The 12,619-nt window shown below is 42.4% G+C and overlaps 1 protein-coding gene across 2 annotated transcripts in view; it reads left to right on the forward strand.

Annotated features, from left to right (window-relative positions):
• KCNH1 (potassium voltage-gated channel subfamily H member 1) overlaps positions 1-12,619 on the forward strand; it is a 347,794-nt gene that overhangs the window by 27,510 nt on the left and 307,665 nt on the right. For both annotated transcript variants that reach the window (XM_030557589.1, XM_030557590.1), the window contains exon 4: positions 4,932-5,060. In XM_030557589.1, the coding sequence (XP_030413449.1) occupies positions 4,932-5,060 (129 nt within the window). The remainder of the gene's footprint in view (positions 1-4,931; positions 5,061-12,619) is intronic.

A 12,619-nucleotide genomic window follows, 5' to 3' on the forward strand; every position in this document is an offset into this window, starting at 1 on the left:
TGACCTTCCAGAAAACACTATCCTAGCCTCCATGGATGTAGAGGCTGTCTGCACAAACATCCCACACACAGATGGAATACAAGCTGTCAGGAACAGTATCCCTGATGATGCCACAGCACAACTGGCTGCTGAGCTCTCCGCCTTTATTCTCACACACAACTATTTCAAATTTGATGACAATATATATCTCCAGATCAGTGGCACCGCTATGGGCACCCGCATGGCCCCACAATATGCCAATATTTTTATGGATAACCTGGAACAACGCTTCCTCAGCTCTCGTCCACTCACTCCCCTTCTCTACCTACGCTACATTGATGACATCTTCATCATCTGGACCCATGGGAAGGAGACTCTGGAAAAATTCCACTATGATTTCAACAGCTTCCACCCCACCATCAACCTCAGCCTGGACCAATCTACATGGGAGGTCCACCTCCTAGACGCCACAGTGCAAATAAGTGATGGTCACATTAACACCACCCTATACCGAAAACCTACCGACCGCTATGCCTACCTTCATGCCTCCAGCTTTCATCTCGGGCACATCACACGATCCATTGTCTACAGCCAAGCACTGAGGTTCAACCGCATCTGCTCTAACCCCTCAGACAAAGACCAACACCTACAAAATCTCCACCAAGCATTCTCAAAATTCCAATACCCGCACGAGGAAATAAGGAAACAGATCAACAGAGCCAGACGTGTATCCAGAAGCCTCCTACTGCAAGACAAACCCAAGAAAGAAACCAACAGGACTCCACTGGCCATCACAGCCAGCTAAAACCCCTTCAACGCATCATCAGGGATCTACAACCCATCCTGGACAATGATCCCACACTTTCACAGGCCTTGGGTGGCAGGCCAGTCCTCGCCTACAGACAACCTGCCAACCTGAAACATATTCTCTCCAGTAACTGCACACCACACCATAGTAACTCTAGCTCAGGAACCAATCCATGCAACAAACCTCGATGCCAACTCTGCCCACATATCTATATCAGCGACACCGCCACAGGACCTAACCAGATCAGCCACACCATCACCGGTTCATTCACCTGCACGTCCACCAATGTAATATACGCCATCATATGCCAGCAATGCCCCTCAGCTATGTACATCGGCCAAACTGGACAGTCGCTATGGAAAAGGATAAATGGACACAAATCAGATATTAGGAATGGCAATATACAAGAACCTGCAGGAGAACACTTCAACCTCCCTGGCCACAGTACAGCAGAACTTAAGGGGCCATCCTGCAGCAAAAAAACTTCAGGACCAGATTTCAAAGAGAAACTGCTGAGCTTCAGTTCATCTGCAAATTTGACACCATCAGCTCAGGATTAAACAAAGACTGTGAATGGCTTGCCAACTACAAAACCAGTTTCTCCTCCCTTGGTTTTCACACCTCAACTACTAGAACAGAGCCTTATCCTCCCTGATTAAACTAACCTCATTATCTCTAGCTTGCTAGCATATATATACCTGCCCCAGGAAATTTCCACTACATGCATCTGACGAAGTGGGTATTCACCCACGAAAACTCATGCTCCAAAACGTCTGTTAGTCTATAAGGTGCCACAGGATTCTTTACTGCTTTTACAGATCCAGACTAACACGGCTACTCCTCTGATACATGAAATGGAGGGAGCAATAGTGAGAACCTTCTTGATAGAAACCCATGGGCTGGTACAGCCTCCCCAAGTAGGAAAATTCCCTTGCCTCATTCAGCTTATGCTGTAAAAATCACTTTTTCAATAATTTTGTCCCTCTGTAGAACCAAAGCACCAGAAAAAAGCAGCATGTACCAGAAAAGAAGCCAATGTTTAAACCAGAGCAGGAGGGTAAATTGCCTGTCTTTTCTCAGGAGAATCCACTTTTTTTCTCTAGCTTTTATATAATATCTAAATGCCAAGATGTTTTGGAAATGACAGGTGGAGGTGAAACTTGGTGTACGACACTGCCTAAATACTATGAAGGTTTAAAATTAAGCCTAGCACCATGGAAATAGCTTGCAGGGCAACAAGGCAATTTGGGGTGCTTCTGGCTGAAAAAAAAACACTAGTGCGAAAAGCTAGTGACCGCTGGCTATTGGAGGAGATTGGCTCACTCCCAGCTGCACTGTAGACATGCCCTAAGTGTGCAGAGGAATAGGAGAAGCTGGAACACAAGTGAGTGAGTATGCACATGGGGTGTGATGGAACAAGTGAAAGTGAGTGGTGTAGAACTGGATGTGCATTTGGTCGGACTGGGGACAATGCATGCATGAAGGTAGGAGGAAGGCTAGATGGGAAAGGATGAAGGAATACACATGCATGGTAAACTGGGTGGGAGTTAGGGCGGTGGCTAAGAAAGGATCCAAATATAGAAAGGTGAGTGCAAATGGAAAAAAATGTTACAAAAAGATACTGGCTTTTCTGTAGATGAGACTCTTGAGGTTAATTAATAACTTGCTAATGATTTTGATTAGTGCAGTTAGTCTGTTGTCACTATTTTGTAACTGCTTTAGGTTTTATTTATTTGTTTAAGGCTTGCTCAGGCACGTTAGCGCCTTTCTTAATATAGAGCCCTTAAAATTTCTGTGCTCCAGCTCTGCTCCCCAAATGGCCTTCCATGACTCGAAGTCCATCTGTTGGCTTACCCTGCTTTTTGAATCAGAGACTCCGTCATTCAGTTCACAGGGTTTGCAGCAAATATGGTCTGGAAGTTCATTCGGTGTCTGAAGCAGCCTGCAATATCCAGGCACAGCGGGATGTGTTAAAGATTCGAGTTTCATTTTTGGAAACTGTCTATAGGCCTCTGAGCTTTCCTTACCTTCAGTGGCCCAGGAAGACTGCTACATGCAGATGCTGGGGGAAGGCTCGATGTTGCATCAAGAGCAACATGCGTCATACACATTAGCACAGTGGGAAAATTGCCAGTTGCTTATTTCAATGAACAATTTGTGAACTTCCCGAGGGCCTTGTGCTCCTCTGGCAGCCATGAATAGCCACAGTAATTACTAACATCTGAGTGAATTATGGACTATCATGTAAATATATTTTGTACTCTGGAAAAAAACAAAAACCCTGGATAGTTCAGCTGATAGGTAATGTGATATGCCTATCCCATCTTCAAGTTGCTGGAACCAAATGAACCTAGGTAGGAGTCATATGGTGGGGAAGAGGTGGTTCTCTTCAAGGCTCCACCCACAAAATGAACTCTACCCATGTGAGGAATAAAAATGAGATGCTACTTGCTGTAGGTTGTGTAGATGGTCAAGATATAATTGTGCAGCTCTTTGAGCTCCATGTGGCTTCTAAAACTTGGCTACCATCTGTGGGCTTAAATATACCCATGGGCTGTTCTAGGTCCCCTTGGGCTGATGAAATAGCTAGTGGTATCTCCCAAGTGTCACTCTCTGTGACACCAGCAAGTGGCACCAACATGGGATTTCTCTCTCAGTGAATTATGTAGATCTGTGAATCCTCCCTTTGCTTTCTTACATGCAGAATGAAGTAAGTGTTGACTTCTAAATCACTGTCTTTAGGTATTTTGGGTAACACCTCACTGAGATGAATGGGACAGCTCACACCTCTTACAGCTAATGTTCCAGACTCTCTACAGCCTCATTTGGACATCTCTGCATGGGTTACACTTGGTTTTCCCTCTTGAGGTTTCTGTCACAACCATAACAGTTAGAGACTGACTTTTTATTTTTAGAAGAAACCTGAGATTCTAGGGGGAAAGACTAGCTCCATGGAGGAGCTCGTATGGTGTATGGGCACATATTGGCTCTGTTTGAGCCCTTCAGCATGCAAATACCCAAAAGTCTCCAATATCTGACAGCTGTGGTTTGTGTGAAACGAGTCTGTTGAGATCAGTACTGGTGCTGGTGGACAGGGACCCCATCAGTATAATTTACACCATTTTGGCAGCTTCAGCAGAAACATCAGGGATTAAATGGACCTGGAGATTGAATTATCCTTCTCCCTGCTGGAGATGGTCTGTCTGTCATAGTTGAGGAACTCTGGCAGAGAAGCTGATATGGCTGCTGTCTGTGTGATATTTTTACTGTGATAAGCAGAGGACTCCAATCTTCAGAGCTGTCATTAGCACTTAATCCATTTAGGTAATTACAAAAGCACAGCTCTATTGAAGTGTCAGTCTTAATCACAATCTGTCAGCCTGATCCTGATCACATGCACACTGATGTAACTCCATTGACTTCACTGGAGTTATTCCTGCTTTATAGTGAGGTAAGCGAGAGCATCATCAGAATGAGCAGACATTGAGATGGCCTGAGTGGTCAACGGAACGTTTTCTTTGCCCAGAGGAACCTTCCAGTAACACAGATGTAGCATAGCCAGTCCTGTGCCATCCTCCTCACAGCTCCTGGCATTGGGGGCATGGCTTGACCAAGGCTGTGCTTTGGTCCTCCCTGGCTGCCAGAATGGCCCCGTGGGACTCTTGCAGGTAGACATAACTTAGAGCCAAACTGACCTCCCGTCACCCCCAGGATGAGGTCTGTGATGTCAAGGTGGCATATAACTACCCTTTCCCCCTTACTCAGGCCCTCTGCTCCAAGAACAGCTCAACTGGTCTCAAGGATTGGGCCTTTGCACTAGGGATGTTTTCATCTGTAGATCTCAAAGCACTTTATAAATGTGGGTAAAAATTATTTTAACCATTTTGCATATAGGAAACCCCGGGCACAGAGTGAGGTAAGTGGCTTATCCAAGATGAACACAACAAATCAGAGGTAGAGTTGAGACTACAGCCTCCCTGGCAGCTGCTGTGTCATTTTTCATTTGGGGTGTTTGTGAAAAAGTAATAGTCACAACTGACTTCTTTTAAAGTCTGAACTTAAAAAATATCACATTAAATGTTCTGTCTACTATTGACCAACTTTTTTTTTTTTTAATTTTTATTTTTTATTTTTTTTTTTGCAGGGACACCTGTCTGGTTCTTTGTGAAAATTGCTCCGATTCGAAATGAACAGGATAAAGTGGTTTTATTTCTTTGCACTTTCAGCGACATAACAGCTTTCAAACAGCCCATTGAGGATGATTCGTGTAAAGGTTTGTCTGTCTTGTTATACAGTTGTGCATTGTGCTGCCTCTCTTGGTGCATGTTGACGGTGAAATAACTGAAGGCCTCTAATACCCACACTAAGAATTGGAGTTTAAAAGAAGTAATAGCTATGCACTGTGAGCCACAGCCCCATGTGGTATGACTCTGAGCTTTAGAGTGAGCTAAACAGGATTGACTCTGCTCAGTGTGTGGATGGGTGGCCACTAAGGAAAAACCCAAGTATTGTTGGAAATTGGAGCTGGAGATCCAGTGGGTGGAGCTTTTCCTTTTAATTCTGTTCTGACCAATGCCTCAGCATGGTATTATGTGGGCACAGAGCTGTTACAAGTGCCAGCTTTTGGATGAAGTGTAAAACTGAGGTCCTGACCACTGATAGTTATTATAGCTAGTGAAGGGTGCTGAGTCCCTTCTCTGAGGCACTGAGCCAACACAAATCCTTTGTTCTTGGTGGGAATGGGGGCTGTTCAGCTTCTCTCAGATCCGTTGGCACTCTGTGCAAGAGCAGAGGCATTAACTCTGTTGCTGGAATCTAGCCCAGACTTGGATAATTTCATTCCACCTACCTAGATAAGGGCCTGATCCGGTTTCCATGAAACTCAATGAAAAGATTCCCAATGACCTCAGTGGGAGCTGGATCAGGCCTAAACTGTCCTAAACTGTTAGGTACAGTCAGGGCTGGTGCAACCTATTAGGTGACCTAGGTGGTCGCCTAGGGTGCTGGCATTTGGGGGGTGGCATTTTGGGTCCTTTGGCAGCAACCACGGCTGCCGGATCTTTGGCTGCTCCAGTCGTCAGCATTTAGGCGGAGGGACCTGGGACAGGGTGGCATGGGGAGGGCCACCTGCAGCAAGTAAGGCAGGCGCGGCATGCAGGGGAACTGCTCCCTGCCCCAGCTCACCTCTGCTCTGCCTCCTCCCCTGAGCACTCTGCCCCGCTCTGCTTCTCTCCCTCTCAGGTTTGCTGCACCAAACAGCTGATTGGTGCCGCAAGCCCGTGCTTGGGGAGGAGGTGGAGCAGAGGTGAGTTGGGGCAGGGAGCTGCCGTATGGCTCCCTGAGCTGGGGGGAACTGCTGCAGGGCGGGGTGCCTCAGGGCAGGGCAGGGGGAAGAGCTGCTGCGGGGGGGGGGCACCTTAGGGTGGAGAGGGGGCAGAGAGCTGCACAGGGCTCGGAGGGGGGTGCAAGGTGGAAGTTTCGCTTAGGGTGCAAAACATCCTTGCACCCGCCCTGGGTAGAGTTGCTGCATGCTGTTAATCCATTGCTGAGTTTCACCCCAGAAGCTGTGGCCCTTCAGCAAGACCCTGATCCTGCGTATTTGTGGGTAGATTCCTGTGTCCATGCAGAGCTATATATGAGCTTGCAGGAGAATAGTTTGTAAAGGGAGATGAATCCTCAGAGGCGAGAGGTACATAATGCAAGTTCTCTTGTTGATTGCATTTCTTTTTAGTGTTCAATAATATCAGTAGTGTAAAACTTAACAGGAAGTTGAGTTTATTTACATTTTATTTTATAAATATAGTGTTTCTCAAAGTGGAAACACCTGTCACCATTCCTAATGAAGAACAACCTTTAAAAATAGACTCTCTGCCAAGCTGCATGGAATGGTTTTCTTTTTATTGCTATGTGTTTGGGTTTTTTTGTTGCTCTAATCAAACTAGAAAGTGGGTTTTGTAGTCAGAAGGATCTTTCCCATGGAAAATAGCTTTCTGCCAGGCACCTCATGGTCGTCACTTCACTCTGACAAGGACTGCAGAGATAAATCAGTATTAGGTAGTAAAGCTAGCTCTGGCTTATTCACTGGGAATGAAGTGCATTTAACCAGACAACGAAGTAAGTTTCTTTCAGGAGTGATAGCCTGTAGTTCTCCCCCGCACTTCTGCTGAAACCAACATTCTGCTGAAGACCCTAATGTGCTAGTAAGCTATGGACTTGGGAGCAGAGATTTGTTTTCTCTCTGAAGATAAGGACACATTTGATTTTGCAAGAGGAGTAAGTAGGAGAAAGAAAACTCTAATCAAACATTTGAAGAAGTTGCACCTGTTGGATCCCTGGATTATACTATGCCTACAATGGTGGTGATGATGCTTAGTAGTTTCACATCCAAAGCAATGTACATAGATTAAACTAATTATCCACACAGCATCCAAGTTAGGTGGGTGTTATGTCCATTTTACAAATGGGCAAACCAAGACAGATAGCTAAGTGCCAGATTTTTGAACTGTAGGTGCCTAAAACCAGGCATGGAAGTAAAGGCATGATTTTCAGAGGGGCTAAACTCCCACAACTTCCCCAAAAATCCTCCTCCGACTTGGATGAAGTGACTTGTCCAAGGCCACAGAATGAGTCAGTGGCACAGCTGGGATTAAAACTTGAGAGCTGTTGACTCTCAACCCTACGCTCATTCTCTAGACCTTACTGTCTCTTCACATAACAGAAGCTACATGTTGCTATTTGTAAGTCTTCCAATATTAGTCCCAAGTCTACTGAAGTCAATGAAGTTCTACCAGTTTTGCATTGGTGTGGGTGAAAAACCTATTGCTACACATGCAAGTCAGAAGATGTGATACCATGGTCATAAAGTTGCAGGTACTGTCATAAACCTTAATATACCTCCAATTCTTTTTACTCCCTGCTACTGCTTCTTCCTACAGGCTAGCTCCGCACCGTACCTACACACAGTATACTTGCAATGATTTGATGAATTAGAAGCCCAAGGCCTTACAAAAATACGTGTTGTCAGACACTTAGAGACTTTTATCCCCATATTTATTAGTAGAGCTTATTGAGCTTTCATAGCTTGCATGAAAAAGTTGCATGCCTGGTAGGTGGCTCACAGGGTTGTGGAGGGGAATGAGAATATATTTGGAAGATGTAAGAGATAGAAAAACTGGTTATGATTTCAGAGGAACCTTCAAGGAATAAACATTAGTGGTCCGAGTTTTGAAGAGGACACATTCTTTGGGCCACATACAAACTTGCATTGGCATTTACTGTAGAGCTGATCACAACATATTCTAAATGAAAAATGGCTTTTTGACCATTTTTGCAGAATATTTTCATTTGAGTAGAAATTTTCCTAATTTTCTACAAAAAACAGGAAACCCAAAAGTGAATGTTTTTATTGAAAATGACTTTGGATCTTTTTGCTGGAAAAAATGAAAACTTAGTGGGAAATTATTTTTCAGAATTTCCCATGAAAAGTCTCTAGTTTAGTGTGAGTGTGCAGACAAATCAGTTATTTCATGTGCAAATCTCTAGTTAAACAGCTAATAGTCCCTTCACACGTGCAAAGACCTCATTTGCATGAGCAGTTCTGTTTAGTTTCGTATGCAGTGGATATAGCCCTAGGTGCCCGATCATTTGAAATCAGGCCCTGTAGCGCTGCTTATCGAGGCAATATTAACTTATGCAAAGAGTAGCTGTCTATTTATCTCTGCCCATTTAAAGAGCAGTGTATGGCTTGGCTCGAGCACACTTAGCTATGAATATCTTACTAGCCCACTATCAAATGTTTAATTTCAAGCACCTTTTTTTTGAGCTGTCAGAGTCCTTGTGGCTTGCTGAAAGATGTGTGTGTCTAGCACTAAGGACTGGAGATTGACATATACAAAAGCGAACAGGTATCTTTTATCTGAAGATGAGTAGAGGAAGGCAGAGATGAAAATGGTACCGAGATCACCTATTCATTTAAAAAAACCTCTAATAATCAGACATTAAAAAGGCTGAAATTTGAAAAATGTATGTCTTATACTAGGTACTCTTCTAATTATAGGCTCTTTTGTTTTTTGGTTCAAAGAACTGTTCACTTTTAATACTGCATAATTTATGACTGCCATGGAAATTTAACTAAATTTGCTTTTAAACATAGCTGCTTAAAAAATAGCATGCACTAAATATAGCTACTTGAAAAATACTATATGTCAGTGGTGTTTGAAGATATAAATAAAAAAAACCTTTTTTCTTCCTCCTCACTCATGTTCCTCTTAAAATTTTTTGGGAAAATTTAGTCTGGTGCAATTCCATTCAAGTTGATTGAGTTATCAAGTGGCAAACTCAATAATATATTTTATGTGGACCTCATAGCAGGCCCTCTAGAATGTCCAGTATGTCTGAAACTAATCTATTCTTTTGCCCTTTTGGTTTATGATTACATGAGGTTTGGAGCACTCCAAGGGGCAGATATTTAAAATGATCTCTAAATTTGAATGCATGGTTTTAGGACCATGATAATTTGTGCATGCAAACAGGATTTGTATGTACAAATTGAGTAGTCAGACTTCAGCAGGTTGACAGGAACAAGTATTTGTGCATGCAAAGGAATGTGCGCAAAACTAGAGGCTGTGTTGAGGTCCATTTGAAAATGTGGACTGGAGGGAGCTCTGCTGACTTATACCAGCTCAAGATCTGTTGCTTAGATCCAGCGTTTTTTGTTTTCATAATTTTTATAACACAAAATAATGTGGGTGAAAGATTGCTGGCCTGTCATCTCCTAAACTGATATGTTTCCAGCAATAATTGTTATATAGAAGAGGTTTTATTTCATTTTGTGTTTATGGTAATCCTTTTGATCAGTATCAGAGCTGTGAAAAACCCAACTTTCTTTGCTTGGTTTATTTTAATTCAGAAAAGCTTCTACCCAGTGGTGTTTTTTGGTCTGTGAAGTTTTTGTGTTTTGTGTGGGGAGGGAGGAGAGATTTTTTTTTAAAATAAGTATTTACATTAACAAAAAACCTTCAAATATAAATTATGTTAGTAAAAACATTAGGCTTCAGTTTCAATGTCTGAATGAAACCTTTAACTTAAAAAGCCAAACAGAGATGTGATGAGAACATAAAGACTTTTGTTTATGCTTCTTAGGTCAATTAGGACAAATAAGAATGTTCTAGAACTCTCCAGAAAGGAATGGGAATGAACAGAGTCACTGATGACTGGGAAGAGGTGATTTGGTGGGTGAAGTTAGCTGTAATTGGATATTGACGAGAAGGGAATGGATGGAAGTGAGAACTGTTCAGGAGCTTGGTTTGCTAGAATACAGACAATTCTAAATGCAGATGGTAGTGTGCTAATCTGATAATACAAATCCAGCTACCCCATCTTACTTTTTCAATCTTCACAATGTTAAATTCATGAGGCAGTGGCTTTTAATTCTAACTCTAGGAACTGAAAGTTGCTGATCAGTGCTCCAACTTGGCTAGTGTTTAGTAATTACTATAGTATTCAGTGTATGAAAGGATGTGATTCATCTTGAATAAGCTGAAGGAAGTGGTAGGAAACAACTGAATGAGCTGAAATAATGAAAACTGATAATTCTTCTATAAATAAAAATAATAAAATGTAGACATTGTCATGTTTTCGAACCAAGTCACAAAGGGTTCAGGTTCCTCTCAAAGTGCAGAAAATTGGCTTCTTCCAATTTTTTTGAAAATGAAATGTGCCATTGAATGAAACTTCATCTCTTAAAGTGGAAGAGGAAAATACTGAGTTTGATGATCCTGCAAATAGATTTTTTTCGATGCTGTTGTTCTCACTGAAACCTAGCTGCAGTAATAATGTAAGTCCCTGCTCCAGGCATTCTAGCAGCTCTTTCATATTAACTTCTTTCAGGAGCAATCCCTCTTCTCTTCAACATCAAAAAGCGGCAAAATTCCTTGGTAGTGATGGTGTAAATATAAGTGAAAGGAAAAACTTGATATTAATAAGAGAGCTTGAAACCTTCTTTTATGCCAAGATCTTCACCTTCAATGTAGCACAAATCAAACAATCTAAAGAAATGACTGAAGTGTGCTTCGTCCTATATCAGCTTCTCCAGACCAACTGAAACTCACTGGTCCACTACCCGATGTTGCAAATGAAGGAACAGGAGGGGGAAAAAAAGGAAAAGCTTAACATTGGCACTAATTCAGGACGGTTGGTTGAACTTGAGAACCTATACAACAATCGTTATAAGTGTCCTTTCAGGAAAAATGCATTCCTACTTATTGCTATTGATTCTGTATCTGAAAGCAAAGCCACAGAATATCATGTTCTAGCTGCTGGAAAAAAAAGCAAGATTGCAGGGTAAAGCGTCTTTGCCATTTGCTCAGAGAACAAAAATTAAAATGGAAAAAGATGAGAAGACTTCTTGGGTGCACTCTTCCTCCATTTCTGAAATATGGGTGTGGAACACACTATTTAAACTTTTTTGAGAAAGAAGTCAGACCTAACACAGATCTGAAGCACACTGTGGAAGTTCAAAAAGTATTCTGCAACCACCATTTGCATTTATGCTGCCTGATTGAAAAAGCAAGGCTAGAAAAATTGTTTGTATTACAGTTGTGCCCATATACCCTTTCTGAGACCTGGGGCCCTATTGTGCTGAACATTGTACGCAATGAAAAAGAGGCGATCCCTGCCCCAAAGAGCTTACAGTCTAGATTCACAGGAGTAACAAATGGTAGGAGAGGAAACAGAAGCACAAAGAGGTGAAATTACTTATCCAAGGTCACACAGTAGGTCAGTAGCAAAGCTAGTAATAAAATTCACATCTCCTGACACTCAGTCTAGTGCAGTCTACTAGATCACACTGGCTCCATGAGGATAGATGCTCACCTTCTCAAGGACACTTGGGAATTCTCAAGAAGACTGTGTTTGTATCATTGCACCTAAATACTACAGTGTGTTTAAATTTGCACTGAGCACAAGGAGGACTCTGTTAAAAACATAACATTGCATTTTATACAACAGCTTATGGAGCTCCCTCCTAGGGGACCTCTGGTTTCCAAAAGTGATATAGACCCTTATTCCTCCCTCTTGAGGACCTTGCTTGTAGCAATCTGCATGAAATTTGGAGGAAAGAACACAGGCTTCAGGAGGGAAGGTGGCGGTAACACCAGGAAGACAGTCTGTGTGCACACGGCTGGAACGTTAGCTGCAGTTGCAGCATCTCTGTAAATAGTTCTCTTAATTAAGATCTCAGTTAGTTTTAGAAACGTGGAGTCTTCTCCTAGTATTACCCAGCATGTGATACATGAAATGTCAGTGATCCACCTTAGCATCAACGGGGCCTGGGTTCTTTTGCACTCAGTGCCTTCACCTAATGGCCCAATCATAAATTAACAGACAATGGCTATGATCTCTGGGAGATTACAATGTATAATTACAGGAAATCCAGGACCAGAAGACCTATTGCTCACAGAATGTATAGCAGCATGTTAACAGAATGGAAAGGGAACTGGCCAGGGAATCCAGGATCTCAAATAATTGAGTAACCAGCCAATCCCCCAGCAGTGAACATGCAATGTCCACAAACTAAGTAAGAATATCAAAATGCCTCAATAGATAACTATTATCTTTGGAAAGTCATGGGAGACGGGAGAGATTCCAGAAGACTGGAAAAGGGCAAATATAGTGCCCATCTATAAAAAGGGAAATAAAAACAACCCAGGAAACTACAGACCAGTTAGTTTAACTTCTGTATCAGGGAAGATAATGGAGCAAGTAATTAAAGAAATAATCTGCAAACACTGGAAGGTGGTAAGGTGATAGGGAATAGTCAGCATGGATTTGTAA

Source organism: Gopherus evgoodei, chromosome 3 (genome assembly GCF_007399415.2).
Source record: "Gopherus evgoodei ecotype Sinaloan lineage chromosome 3, rGopEvg1_v1.p, whole genome shotgun sequence".
Lineage (NCBI taxonomy): Eukaryota > Metazoa > Chordata > Testudines > Testudinidae > Gopherus > Gopherus evgoodei.